This window comes from Toxorhynchites rutilus, chromosome 1 (genome assembly GCF_029784135.1).
Source record: "Toxorhynchites rutilus septentrionalis strain SRP chromosome 1, ASM2978413v1, whole genome shotgun sequence".
NCBI classification, from domain to species: Eukaryota; Metazoa; Arthropoda; class Insecta; order Diptera; family Culicidae; genus Toxorhynchites; species Toxorhynchites rutilus.
The window spans coordinates 36,044,546-36,058,991 of record NC_073744.1 but is presented as its reverse complement, the minus strand read 5'-3'; the positions used below and the strand labels follow the sequence as shown (position 1 = coordinate 36,058,991).

The following is a 14,446-nucleotide window of genomic DNA, read 5'->3' as shown; positions in this document are numbered from 1 at the left end:
AGGTATCAATCACCCGAATGAACTATTTTCAATTCCGACGAATGATTTTATTCATTGCTTTACACACTCATTTACGTTATTTCCGATTTATGCACGTCTCCTATTCTCTCCTCATTCTCATTTCTATACACGCTCATCCATTTTCACGAACCACTTTCATTAGATTCTGTACTAATTTTCCAGATTGTAGAGAAAATAAGCTGTAAGTTTTCGCGGAAGAAAACCACGAGCAAAACAAAACTAAATAAAACATTATAGGTAGACAGACATCTAGCCTGTGCGCCCCGCGTGTACCCTCACCGGCTGTTTTATTTGGGAATCGGAAACTGCGTCCCGTGGGAGAAAGAACGAAGGCCATTTACAACACAGTAGGTAGAGCCTGTGCAGGTGTTTCTTTTTTGCAAGTGAGGAACTCGTTTGCCTAAAAGTCTCTCTAGAGCCTGTCTCGTAGACTTTCCGGTTGTGTTGGATGCACCTTGTTCACCTTCTTGGGGAGTTTTTCGAGTCGCAAAGAAGAACGCAAGAGATCTGTTCTCTTCGGAGAGGTTGCGCCGCGAGATCGCTCTCAGTCAAGGCTAACCATAAAAATCGTATCAAGGTCGTTGGGAATCACTGATTCACAGCTGACCGATTTGTACGAAGGTTTAGTTTTATAGTATAAAACAAGTCAGTACACGTGTGCACACATTTACCCACGAAGCAGCGCAGAACGAGGAGTTCTGAGTTACATATAAAAAGGGTATTAAAGTTTGAAGGGTTCTGGAACCTTTTTGAACTAGTGTATACCTGGTTGGGCTGTGTGCAAGCGTTTAAAGAGGGTTCCTGAGTGTCACATTTCAGAAGAAAAAAATTCCGTTGCGTTTATCATTAAACTAACAAACAGGCCGCTTCCTTAGAACGCACTTTTTCTTTCGATATCCACTGAGGTTCACTAACGGTGCTTTCCTGGTGGTATCGAATCTGAGGTGCGCTTTAAGCGTGAAGTTTTGTACCTTGCTCGCTGTGGAGCGTGACGTACGGGAGCGCAGGAAACGCCAAGTTAATGTTCTATTTCATTAGCGAACAGAACAATAAGTTGCGTCTCCTGATCCTGTTCGGCAGCCCTGCCGCCGAGTGTGCCAACCTAAAAAGGGTGTGGCGTGAGACCAGTTTCACTGATTTCCTGCATCTTTTACGCAACGTGTTGCGCCAAACCATAGGTACTAGGCCAGCCCTCAGTATGTCTGTCCCTGTACGCTGCTATTCTGTCGATACTATGAACAACAACAACATCGATCAGCAACAGCACGTCGCCATCAACGCCCGTATGGATGACGACGAATCGATGATGCTGAGCAAGGTTCAGGTATCCGAGGAGATGCAACACAATCAGCGGATGTTGTTAGAGGGCCGGCTTGGGACACCGGATGCTGCTGATGCAGTTCTTATGGAGTCGCATGGCGAACAGGCGAGCAACTATCACCTGCTAGCCGGCGCGACCGCCAGCAATGGCTGTCATCTCGCCGGAGGTGGACCACAAGATTTGGCTGAAGGAGCCAAGTCGCTATCCCAACAGAAACAACCACTACTATCGTCGCCACAGCATCAGCAGCCCCCGCCGCCGAATATGTCGTTCGATCAGATGCTGGAAAAAGTGAGAGAACTGATCACCCTGGAGCCCAAGTTCCTGCCGTGTCTCTTCCTGTACCCAGAAACAGACGTAAGTACCGAATTTAATTTTTGATTTTGTTTTGAGCACCCGTCTCTCAGTCCATTTCCAGTCCACATATCAAACCGCTACTACTCTCTGCTGGTTATAACATGCTTCATGTAGTTCAGCTCCAACTTCTAACGATTTACTTCCGCTCAATTGTTTTGGCCGAGCCAATGAGGGAGATAATTAGCAGGAGCCTTCCTCTTCTTCGTTTTTGCGACTCATGTCGTCTGTGCAGTTTGCTGGAAAACTATTATTGCAATTCAAGTTTGATGACAGTTTACAACCAGCTCTGTGACATTTGTTTCTGTAACCTGATTTTTACACATTCACAAATACCTGTTTGCGATATTCCCTTCTACGGTTCTCATTATTTTTGGCCTTCACATGGACGCCATTCGAGTAAATGAAATCGGAATTCTCAATAGTTAAAGCGTGATGGATGTGTTCCCAAAGTGACCCCGTGGGCTTTCGAGTAATTGGTTTGTACTCGAGAAAATTGAGAAGATCGTTTTTTTTTACTTTCGATCGTTTTGATTTCAGAAAAACTTTTTATAGATTTGTTTTTCATTATACATCGATTTTTTAACTCACCAAAGGTCACCTAACATTTTTTTAAAACATAATGTCAACATTGGGATCGCTTCTACGGTTTACTTCTGTACAAATGCTGACAGAGACAAAACTAGCGGCAGCTACCGAGCAGCTGTGCAAAGGATCACTTATCCTGATGTTGACATCAATTACAGGTTGTTTTTCAGAACTGGCGCCAAAATCAAGAATCGGCTTCGACTAAATGACAGATGTATGGGACGATTGGGTTTTATAGGATCATTGTCAGCTAAGTTCTGGGCGGTATCGTTTTGGGTGGTTGTTGAATTTCTAATAGGGCTTTTTCAATCAATTTATTTAATAAAATGACTGTTTGACGGCACAAGATGAATGCCCTGTGGCTGTGGTCGTCATGCTATGACAAAACAAAATGCTTTTGATGTTTGAATAAAAATATGAAATATGTATTTCCTGTTTAAAGAAAAGACGACATTCATATGGAATAAGTAGATAAATCGAAAAAAAAGCTTTTAATTTTTCAAAGATCGATTCTTTGATACCGATTTAATCGATGGATCGATCCCTACGCCGTTTGGAAAATCGATTCCACAGGATCGATCTTTTTTATGCAGATCGCCCACTCCTAGTCCGAGTGTGCTGTTCTCGATGATTCAATTTTCACTGCCATCAGCAGCGTTAAAGTATTTTGTTACTCCTCAGACAAATAGATAAATAGACAAATAGACAAAAAATTCACCAAACGGCTGATTCGTCCTTTTTTTGCGTATCTTCTCGCGTCTCTGTCCCACCGTGGTCTTGCACTCTGTGGGGGACACAGACGGGACAGCAATGCTTCAAACAGACGACTCCAGTCGGCGATAGCCTACCTGATGACGTGGCACAACACCCCACGTTATATGGCTGTATGAAGCGGCTGCTTGGTCGTCTGTTGCCACGTAGTCCGTCCCTATCCTTGCTGTAATAATACATGCATTCCGTGGCGTGTGTTGGCGGCGGCGGCGGCGTTGACTACCTCCTGTTTTTTTTCATTTGTTGGGGTTGTCGTGAATAAGGCCTGCTGTGAACACTCTCATCCCCACTCATTATCCTACTGCGTTATACCATCACTTCGCTTCCTTCGCACAGGAACCTGATTTCCAACTCTGGGTGCAAATTCTAGATTTTTCGTTCCGCTCCCCTCGCGTCTTGTGCACCTTTTCGTGCTACCTTTTTTCCACTATGACTCTTATCGTCACAACTGAAACTTCGCGCAAGCACAGCTTAGCAAAAGAAGTTATTAGGAGCGGAATAATCTGGTAGTATGGGCTGTAGCATGATTTCGTTCGAATACCAGAAATGGTCGTAGTGTGCGTGCTTATGCTTCGTACATTCCTCTCTCCCATATGCGATAACCACCGACAGACATCGTAGGGGAAGTTATTTTTAGAATGATTACGCTTCGTCACTTTGGGAATGATCGACTCAAAGCGGATAGATGCGTGATTGGAACCGAGTGAGTTTCGTCCTTAAAATAACGCTGAGATGTCTTAAAAACATCCAAGGCTAGTTTTTTTAGCGGGCCTGGATTTGAATAAAAGTCTATCAATTAATTCAATTATTCAGTCAATTTATTTATTCACTTTTGGAATTAGGAAGCAGCCTCGCTTTTGATCCAAGCTGATCATATCTTATTTGCTATCATGTAATCTTTTGAAACATACTGGACGTGAGATGCGTGTCAAAAAAAATGTCTGGTATCTTTCACGGCCTCAACTTTGACAGAATGCTTTGTACTTTATATATTGGGAGTGTAATTTAATTCGTTCCGTATTTCGGAATGAATAATAAAATGATTCAAAGTATTGCTCATCGCGCGGGGGTCTTTGTAGCCACTTGGTTACGCGTTCACTTACTAAGCGATCGATCGTGAGTTCAAACTCAGGGCCCTCAATTGACCATCTTTGTGTTGTTATAGAATAACTACGTCCACGCAACCATCATCAGCGATGGAGAACGATCCACGGTCGAAATAAGATCGATTCATCCATACAACTGCTCTGCTCTGCAAGAAACATCGGGCTGCTGTTCTATAAATAACCCAACAATGATCAATATCAACTGTCTCCGCTGTTCGGTCTGCTGAACAATGGAAGAACAGATAGAATACCCTTACGCCTAAATGGCTACTACAGTGTAATTTACCATAATGTAATGGAACAGAAAAACCTAACGCCTAAATGGCTACTACTACTAATTGTGTAATTCACAATTTATAGGAACATAAACATATGTACATGTACACGTAAAAACCCGGCTCTGTTACAGATAAAATGCTAATGAGCCTAAGAAATAAATAAATGGGATAAAAAAAAATTGCTCATCGCTAGCCACAACTTTCTCCCATCTTTCTGGCAATTGACGGATTCCGTCGCGTAAAAATGTGAATTTTTGAAACCCTGATCTGAAGATAAGCTTATTCCACTCAAAGCGTTCTGCATCGATCTGGGCTATAAGGCTGAAGAAAGTTGTCGTGATGGAACATTATTGACTCATTTCGGTCGTATAATCTGAACGTTTTTCGGCGATAACTCGCTTTAATTGGATCAATTGTTGTCTCCTCTTGAGGACCGTTGAAGCATGATTAAAACAGTGAAGAAGCGTGAAGTGACCGAAAGGTGGAGGTAGCACTTCGATAAACACCTGAATCACCACCACACCACAGGCAGAGGACCAAGATAACGATAGATGCGATGATGTTGGTGCAGTAAATAATGAAGATGCACAATCCCCCACCAATAGGTGAAGTTAAGAGTGGCATCAAACAGCTTAAGAATAACAAATCAACTGGAAAATATAGCATCAGAGCATAACTTATCAAGATGGGCCCGGAAAAGTTGGTTAATTGTCCGCATCGACTGATTGTCAGAATTTGGTAAACAGAACACTTACCTAAATCATCTCCCCTCGTCTATCGTGACTGACAAACAGATTCGTGGGAGGTTATCAGGCCGGCCTAATCGGAGATCGGTCTACTACTGATCAGATTTTCACCTTGCGGCAAATCCTCCAGAAATGCCGTGAGTATAAAGTCCCAACGCACCATCTATTCATCGACTTCAATATATTCAATAAAGATTCAATAATTCGAAAAGAGCTATGGAGAACCATGGACGAAAACGGCTTCACCGGGAAGTTGTCAAGACTGATTAAGGCTACAATGGATAGAGTATGGCTATGGCTACGATGTGCGAATATCGGGTGGATAATCTGATTTATTCGAGTTCCGCAGGGGGCTTCGTCATAACTAACATGCCGGGTGTTCGGGTTCGATTCCCGTTCTGGTCGGGGGAATTTTTCGTCAAAGAAATTTCCCCCGACTTGCACTGTGATCACGCGTATTCTAGAGCTTGCCACTCAGAATGCATTCAAGGCGTGTTATTTGGCATAGAAATCTTAACTAAGTACTAATAAAAATGACGCAAGTAATACTACGTTGAGACGGCGAAGTTCCTCTAGGAACGTTAGTGCCATTGAAGAAGAAGAAGAAGGGGGCTTCGACAAGTTTATGGTCTCTCTTGCCTACTATTCAACATTGAGCTAAGGGGTGTTATGAGACGAGCGGCGTTTAACTTGCGTGATACGATTTTTAATAGATTCAGTCAATTCATCTGCTTCGCTGATGACGTAGACATTGTCGACAGAACATTTGAGACGGTAGCTGAACATTACATCAGACTTAAGCAAGAAGCAGAGAAAGAGAGTTGGACTGAGAATCAATGCGTCTAAAATCAAATACATGCTGGCTTCCGGATCCGAGCACGACAGGATACGATTAGGTAATAGTGTAGTGATCGACGGCGATGAGTTCGAGGTAGTGGACCAGTTTGACTACCTTTTCTCAGTGGTAACGTCTGACAATGATACCAGTTGCGAAATCCGGACACGTATTATCAATGGTAGTCGTACATATTATGGTCTACATAAAAACACTTGAGGTCAAACCGACTTAGTTATCGTGCGAAATGTTCTCTATACAAAACCCTTATAAGACCGATTGTCCTCTACGGGCACGAAACGTGGACAATACTCGAAGAGAACCTGCAGGAGGACGACGCATGAAGGCGAAGGATAAACCACGAGCTCACGTAACTCACCGGCGAATCCAGTATCCAGAAAGTGATCAATCTGGAAGGATACGTTGGTCAAGACATATTGCAACAATATCGGACATCTATACTGCAAAAATGGTGTTCATTGGGAATCCGACTGGTACGAGACGGCGAGAAGCGCAGCCAGCAAGGTGGTTAGACCAAGTGGAACAGGACATGGTGAGCACGGGTTGCCCGCTTCTTCTGTCTATGTCTGACTAAACAATTCAGAATTGGATTCATTCGAAAGCACTTGAAATTATCGTTCCAAAAAAAATGTGATTCTCTATATGGCAAACAGCTCATCCATGTGTAGGGGCTGTTGAAAAGAAACTCCAGTCGTATCGTTTGAGCTTGTGCAACTTTTCCTTTGTTTTCACTCCTGATTATTGATTTGGCGCACTTCATACTCACGTGGCCCCACTTGACCTATTGCTGTAAACCCCACAATCCCTATCAATAGCAAGTCAAGCAGAACAGTATGTACACAGGAACAGTAGACCTTTCGCGCAGGCTTTATTTATTCGAGGCGTGCGTCTCCTGATAGTGTCTTAATCAGTCTATCGAACAAGTGAGTGAATGCACCTTTGAACCGAGTTGAGAGTTTTTTTGTTCTCTGTTTTATGTTATTGTGTTGTTCCTCACTACCTTTACCTCTCGTCTGTACTTGATGGGAGAAGCGTCATGTCGTCAGTGTTCTTATCATGGAAGAGGGGACGACGAGAACATAGTGGTTTCGAAGCGGCAGCACAAATGTTGGAGGAGGAATATTACAAACAAAAATTGAACTAGACTATCTTGTTTCGTGCGTTTCATAGTTTGTGTTTGTTGTTGAGCGTGTAGAAAAATTGTTTCATTAGCTTTTCCTCAAGAGCCGTGGTTTTGCGTTTAATGACCCTTTTCGTGCGTAGCCAGCTGTCGAAAAGTGGTCACTCGCGCAGCTGCCCCCGCTGTCGGCTGTTATTGTATTTAAATTTTGCACAATCGGTGTACATTGCTTGTAGAGAAGTACTGTAAACGACTAACAATTGTACACACCGAGTATAATTAATGTTACTCGCTCTCTCTAAACAATAGCGGCGCGTTGGGTTATGCTATATATACATTTATTTGTGTTCCCTTTTCTGATTTCGAGATTTTTGCTTCACGTCCGTTAGTTCGCTGCTTCGTGGAATAATGAGCGCGCGGTTCCACAATTTACATACGAATGGGACCACGCTATCGCCGTCGCGGGATATATGATAATACTATTCTAATATTATATGCAGACTCATATTTCTGATGGAGTGACGTGGCTGGACTACACTGTCAAGCTCCCCTGATCGCTCGGACGTTACAACAATCTGTCCCGGGAACACATTACCTTCGGGAACGTTGATTCTTAGCTTATATTAGAATGACCGATATAGTTGACATCGTTGTTGTCGAAATGGTATAAAACGGTATAAATGAGAATCCTTGAACGACCGTGATTTACACTTGTAGTTCCGATGAGCGCGTTTCGCTGTGTCCATGGCATGCAAAAACAAACACAAACATTACAGCAAAAAATAATCATAAGAAAATCACTTTACAAGCAAGCAACGCACACATGTAAAACCGCCTCGGGCAGTGGCTGTCGAGATAGACATAGGCGCTTTAATGAATTTCGAAATTCAATGTCAAAAATACTACACACAAATCGCGCTCCTAGACGACGGTTGCCCTCTTCAGCGGCTGGGTGGTGGGCAGGAGGAAAATACAGGTTTGACGAGAAATAAGGCACCACCAGCGTATTGGTGTATCGTGTAATATCGCACCCACTTTGCTGCGGTGCCATTGTGTTTGGCATGATGCCAAGTCAAGAAATAGTATTGCCTACAGAGAGCCTAAACGGTCGTATACGATGCGGACACTTTCGTCGTTTATGTCATCAGTTACCAATGCAGAAGCTGTGTTTGATATGATATTTTATTATTTAAATATTTTGTCACCCATCCCCCTTTTGACCTCCTTTCCACATCCCTCGATCGATCGGTCGGCATTCCTTTGGAACCAACTTATGACCCGCGCTCATAGTTGTTTACAAACATTCCAATATTAATTAATTAATTCTCATTCGTTCTCCATCCTTTTTCGACACAAAACCAAATACGCGTCGCGTCTCGAATACGAAATATCGATATTCAAACGAACCTTCCGGAGAGCAGTGTGGCGAAATCACCATCGGAACGCGTGATGGCGCGGCTCACGTGCTTCGCTGTCTCAAGGTCTGGTACGAGCAGCCGAACGATGTCCTGTTTGCGGCCATTAACTTGGTCGATCGCTTCCTGACCAAGATGAAGGTCCGGCCGAAGCATATGGCCTGCATTTCGGTCAGCTCCTTTTACCTGGCGGTGAAACAGTATAATGGGCAGCAGCTCGACGCCGATCATTTGGTTGCTATTTCACAGGTAAGTTTGGATTTTTTTGGTTATTCATATCATCATTATTGTGCAATACACATATGTAGGGTGTACGATGTGGGTAGTGTACGAAAAAGACTATAGCTTCTCACTCATAATAGATTACATGCGATTTGCCCTTGTCACCGGAAGGGCGTCCAGTTAATGTTTGTGTTCGCTACTGGTCTCGTATGAGAATCGTTCGAGTTTATCGCGTCCTCAAGATTATTTTTAAAACTTTGTTTGCCTCTCCAGTTAGCACGCTGCTGTTACTGTGCGAGTTCCTCTTGTTTCCTTATTATGGACAACAAACGATGACACCGAGAAAAAAAATACTCGTCTGTGACGCACGGTATTTTGCTTATCGCGGTCAATGATGACGACGAGTGGGATTATTTTCGTTGGTTTGTGTTTCCTTTTCGCAAATATTTGAGGTGAAAACAACATGCTTGTTAATTATTTAGGATCACGAAAAAAAACGCTCGTAGATGTCCACGGTTTCTGTGGGGATTCCTAATTGAGCTGCATTTTTATTTTTATTTGTAACGTTCTCTGATTAAGTGCGTTATCGTGTGGAATTTTTATTATTTGAAATTTTCACATTCAAATCAAGGTTTGTCAAATAATGCGCCGAAAGTATTTTTCCGGTGAGATAACATTGTGCATTGTAAAAAAACAGCACCGGAAGTCATTTAGTTTCAGAGGTCCCAGTTTAAGAATGATGTCTGAAATTCCGATGACAGAACTTTTCCATAAGTCAATCTTCCCTCATAACATAGGGGCGAAATGGTGAATGGTTGTCATACGCTGATTTCGTGGGAAACGTTAGAATTAATCTCGACGGGATTCGATAATAAGACATGTCTTCTACATGGCTCTCCCCCGATGTAAAAAAAAATCACGACGCGTAAAAAACCTAGTTGTAATACGGAAAACAAAATAATCATTAATTGACCATTTTTTCTCTTTTCCTGTAAGAGGTTCAATGGAATGTGTGTTATTTTAACAACGTAAAAAAGTTAACAATTTTTGTATTTTTTTATTCGTTTATTTTTACGGTAGGAAAGCGGTCGTGTCTTGGACACAACTCTTTTAGTTTTTTTTTGTAAAAAAACCATCACATCCAAATGTTAAACATGTTTTTCGACGATAAACCACAGAAGGAAAAACAATCATTCGAAAATTGAACATGAAACAGCGGATAGTATTTAAACTACCCAATTTATCATGAATTCATCTCCGATTGCAGACAAATAAGAGAGTCGAAAGAAATTTACCCTTATTCTTTTTTTCGTTCGAAAATTTTGTCCATTCATACTTTCGTTCGTAGCACGAAAAAATCGTTCAGTTCCAGTTTTCGTTCCAATGCTCTTAAATGCGAAAAATATCATTGTTGGCATCCGTTTGACAATTGAATTCGACGACGAATCGACTTGACAAATCGCATTGCCTGTTTTGTTCGAGCTATTTTTAAATTCGAATGTTCGAGCTGTTTTGTTTTCGGACATCTTTCGGACATCTTACCAATCGATATAGAGATTGGTAAATTCAAACTCGATCGAAATACCACTTTGGAACGAAATGTAAATCCGTCGGAATACAGCTCTATGTTTCTAATGTTTTAGTAAAGTTAAAGTGCATCTGATTTCATCAATATCAAGAAAATCTCGTCCAAAAGGATTCGAACGAAAATGAAAGTGTTATCTTTGAAGTTCGAACCGAGTTGTTCGAACGAAAGTCAAATACGACCGTAAACAAGAACAAAGCTGATTATCACTAAAGTTAGTTGAGGTTAGTCTCAAAGGATGCATTGGCTTACTTAGACCTTGATAACATGTCTGAGTGCTTTTGATTTTTGGGTGATAATCTCAATTATCTTAATCTTCTAATCTTCCTATCGTTTCCTCAAACAAATTTATTTGTCATTGTTTTTATGACAGGGAACATGGAATATACAACTCTCGCGTAACTTTCGAAAAGGTCCAATGTAACATTTACGCTAACTCGAGAAAAACGAAGCTGAAGAACGGAACATTATTCCGCGAATTGTTTTAAAAGGAATCGATCTTTACATTCACTCCTAGCAAGCGATAATGACTCTGAAAATCCAATTGTTACTGTTGTTTCGTGATTTTAGTTTCAAGTTTACAGTTCAAAGCGAACTATGTTTCACTCTACATTTTGAATGACCGCGTTTACTCATTTAACAAATTACGTTGCACGATAAGAATTTGAAAATAACTACTAAACAACAATCCAAATGCCAGTATTTCGTGCTAAAGACAGATTATTATTGTTATCACTCGTTGAATTGCACTGAAATCGATAACAACACCTGAAAGAAACAAAAACTTGAAAAGATCGAAGCTCGACTTCGTGTTGTTTTGACTGCTTTGTTACGGACGTTGTTCGGACGTTTCGAGCGTCGGAGGAAAGTGGCGTTCAAAGTAACAGTCGTGTGTCCGTTAACTCGATTTGTTTACATTTGGTACATATGACTTTTTCAAAAGTTAAGCGAGAATTCCCCTTCGTTCAATTTGGAGGTATAGAAATTCAATCTGGTTGCAAAACCCAGGTACAATACTCTCGACAACAGATTAAAACTGTTGTCTGCGAATCTTCTTACGGTGTCATCGATAAAATACAACCCAAAGCACAGAGCCACACACAAATTAAAAATACATAGAAGTGCCAGTATTACTTGCAGCTCAAAGAGTGCAGACGAAAAAAAATTCACCGTCGGTTCTTGTTAATTACGGATCACGAAACACAAATCAACGCGAATATACTATTTTACCTCCATTATCGTTTTCTGGGAACCACCAACGATGGCGTTATTGTTCGATTTGACAAATCAACGCGAATATACTATTTTACCTCCATTATCGTTTTCTGGGAACCACCAACGATGGCGTTATTGTTCGATTTGAACCCGGAGAATCGATAAATCAATTATGCTCTTGCCGCTGGAAAGTAAACACATAGCGGGCGTGTTCAAATGAAGCGACTCTGGGTGGTTTAAAGATCTTTTCGAAATATCATAATAATCACAATTTACCGTACACAGTAAACAAGCTCTGCCTGCCGGTTGGTGTGAAAGCGAAATCGAATAATGAGTCAGCTAAATGCCGCGCCAACGCGTAAAAGCAAATTATGAAAACCTAAGAGCTTTACCTGATCGGTTTCAAAATACGGGGAGCATCATCTTCCAGCTAGACACGAACACCACACTCTGAAACGGAGCCTCGTTGCTGTAACGAGCTCTCTTCGTCTCTGTTGTGAAATACATATACTTTTAATGAAGGGAAAAGCTATTGAACAGATAAGCCGTCCGTCCCGAAGATGACGCACACTATTGAAGCCAATGGAATGTCGCTATAGTGGACAGAAGAGATTTACCAATTTGGAAATTTATCATCCGAGGCTTTGAAAAATAAAAGCCATTGTGAGAGGTGTGGCCGTGGGTGAATTTTTTGTGACGCTCACTGTAGAAACATAATTAGTTCCGAACGAACGAACGTGATGAATTATAGAGGTTTTAAACTTTTCAGTTCATTCGCCTCTAATTGGTTCCGATGATACTTCCGAGGCTAAAAATTCTGACAACGTTACGACAGAAAAAACCATCGTCTCAACACAATAATGATGTTCGAAAATAACCATGCTTATTTGCTCTTAGCCGTTTGCTTCGTGCAACGAACGAAAACAAACATATTGTGAAATAAAATCAACAATGCAGGCGGCGCGCTCCGCCAATATAAAAAATTCCTCTCAATTCGGGAATGTATGTTTTCGGTTGAACGTTGTGCTGCTCCTTCTAGCTAACAGTGATTTGGAGTTATTTCCTCGACAAGCACTCCAAATTCACGCACGTCTCTTATCTCGTAACAGTGATGAACGAACGGAGCGCGATTTTCAATTAAATGGACACTGGGTTGGAGGGGGTTGAACATTGTCAGAGTACGCAGCGCGAAAGCGAAATCGGCGAATTGTTGTGACCATGTAAGCAAACCCCGAGAAAAATGCGCACAGCGATCAACGGAGTGGGAACTAGGTAAATTTGGACACATGACACACATACTGCTGTGGGCGTGAACCCTAGCCCTGGAGAGAAACAGTCATCAGCTATTTTTAACTTTTCTGATTCCGGCTGTCCTTCAATTACGAGAAGGGTTCAGGAGCGTAAAACAATCGGAGTGACGTCTGATTCCTCAAATTAATCGTTCATCAATCAATCGTATATTTGTTAGCTAATTGTTATGATTAATCGCCTCAAAATAATCGATTAATCTTTTCTTAATCCTTCTTTATTATAGAGAATTTCAGCAGTAGGCTGATTCGTATCTTCAATGGATTTATCGTCATTAATATAAAGAAGGAGTTTGAACGATTTAAATATTTAAAATCTGTACTGTGTACTGAATAGAAATGCTACTAGTAATACCATGTTGAGAAGACGAAGTTCTTAGAGAAATTCCGTTGAGCCCTGCCCTGGGGCCGACACTGAACTTTCCGTGTGGTCTGCGTCGGTCTCTGTGGACTAACAATGGATTTTTTGTGTGTTAAGAGAGCGTTGGTAGCTGGAATCAACTATTACAAAGTGAGAAAATAAATAATTTTAATTTCGGATATGTTACAAAAAGTGACCAATTTTAACCAATCTTCTTTCTATGAAAAAATATGAGGAATTTTGAACTTTTATTCCAATCATCCCATTCCAACCGAATCACAGACAAAGAGACAACTGAGTAAAGGCCTTTCATTGTAAACAATAGCAAATATAGTTATTTGTTTGGAGATCATTAATCTTACTTAATCGTTATTAATCGAACGACCGTGGTTTCGATCCCAGGACCTTCAAACAGGTCTTTCAAGGCAAAAGGCGAATGAACTTTGTTGTTTAAAGCCTCTATAGTAAAAAAAAATCTAATTAATGTATTCTAAAACAAATAAAAACAATTTCGTTTTTATAAAATGTAGAAAAAATACGTTCGTGGAAAACAAAGGTCAAAACAAAGTATTGCAGTTTTTCAAAAAGGTGTTCTGATAACGTATAAATTTAAATAAAGCAAAACAAAAAAATGTGTACTGACAAAAGATATGCAGTCCAAGGAGCTTTACAGAGGTGGAATTGACATCACCAAAAAGTAAATTTTGTGCAATCAAAACAATTCATCGAAAATTTTCCATTTAGCTTTTTTCTTTCGATGTTGTCTATGCACTTCAGCGCGAAAAAAAGCATATTTGCATCTAAATTATCCACTTCTCAAATCATTCCCATCCTTTCATCAAATGCTCTATGTTGTGCACGGCACGATTTCTGATAGCAACAAGTTTCGACATGCAACCAAAAGCACAACATAGCCACGCGCAACCGAAAAGACAAACTTTATTTTTTTATTAATTCGTTTATTTTTACAGCCTCAGTTACTTAAGTTTAAAGGAGCCGAATTCTTAAATATAATTTTAAAACTATATATATATATATGTATATATATATATGTATATATATATATGTATATATATATATGTATATATGTATATATATATGTATATATATATATACATATATACATATATATATATACATATATATGTATATATATATATGTATATATGTATATATATAT

General features: G+C 40.6%; 1 protein-coding gene across 2 annotated transcripts in view; it reads left to right on the top strand.

Annotated features, from left to right (window-relative positions):
- LOC129767193 (cyclin G) overlaps positions 1–14,446 on the top strand; it is a 42,111-nt gene that overhangs the window by 15,026 nt on the left and 12,639 nt on the right. For both annotated transcript variants that reach the window (XR_008741500.1, XM_055767873.1), the window contains exons 3-4: positions 1,200–1,699; positions 8,583–8,825. Coding sequence is in view for 1 of the 2 variants with exons in the window: in XM_055767873.1 (XP_055623848.1) it covers positions 1,220–1,699; positions 8,583–8,825 (723 nt within the window). In the remaining variant the exon portion in view is untranslated. The remainder of the gene's footprint in view (positions 1–1,199; positions 1,700–8,582; positions 8,826–14,446) is intronic.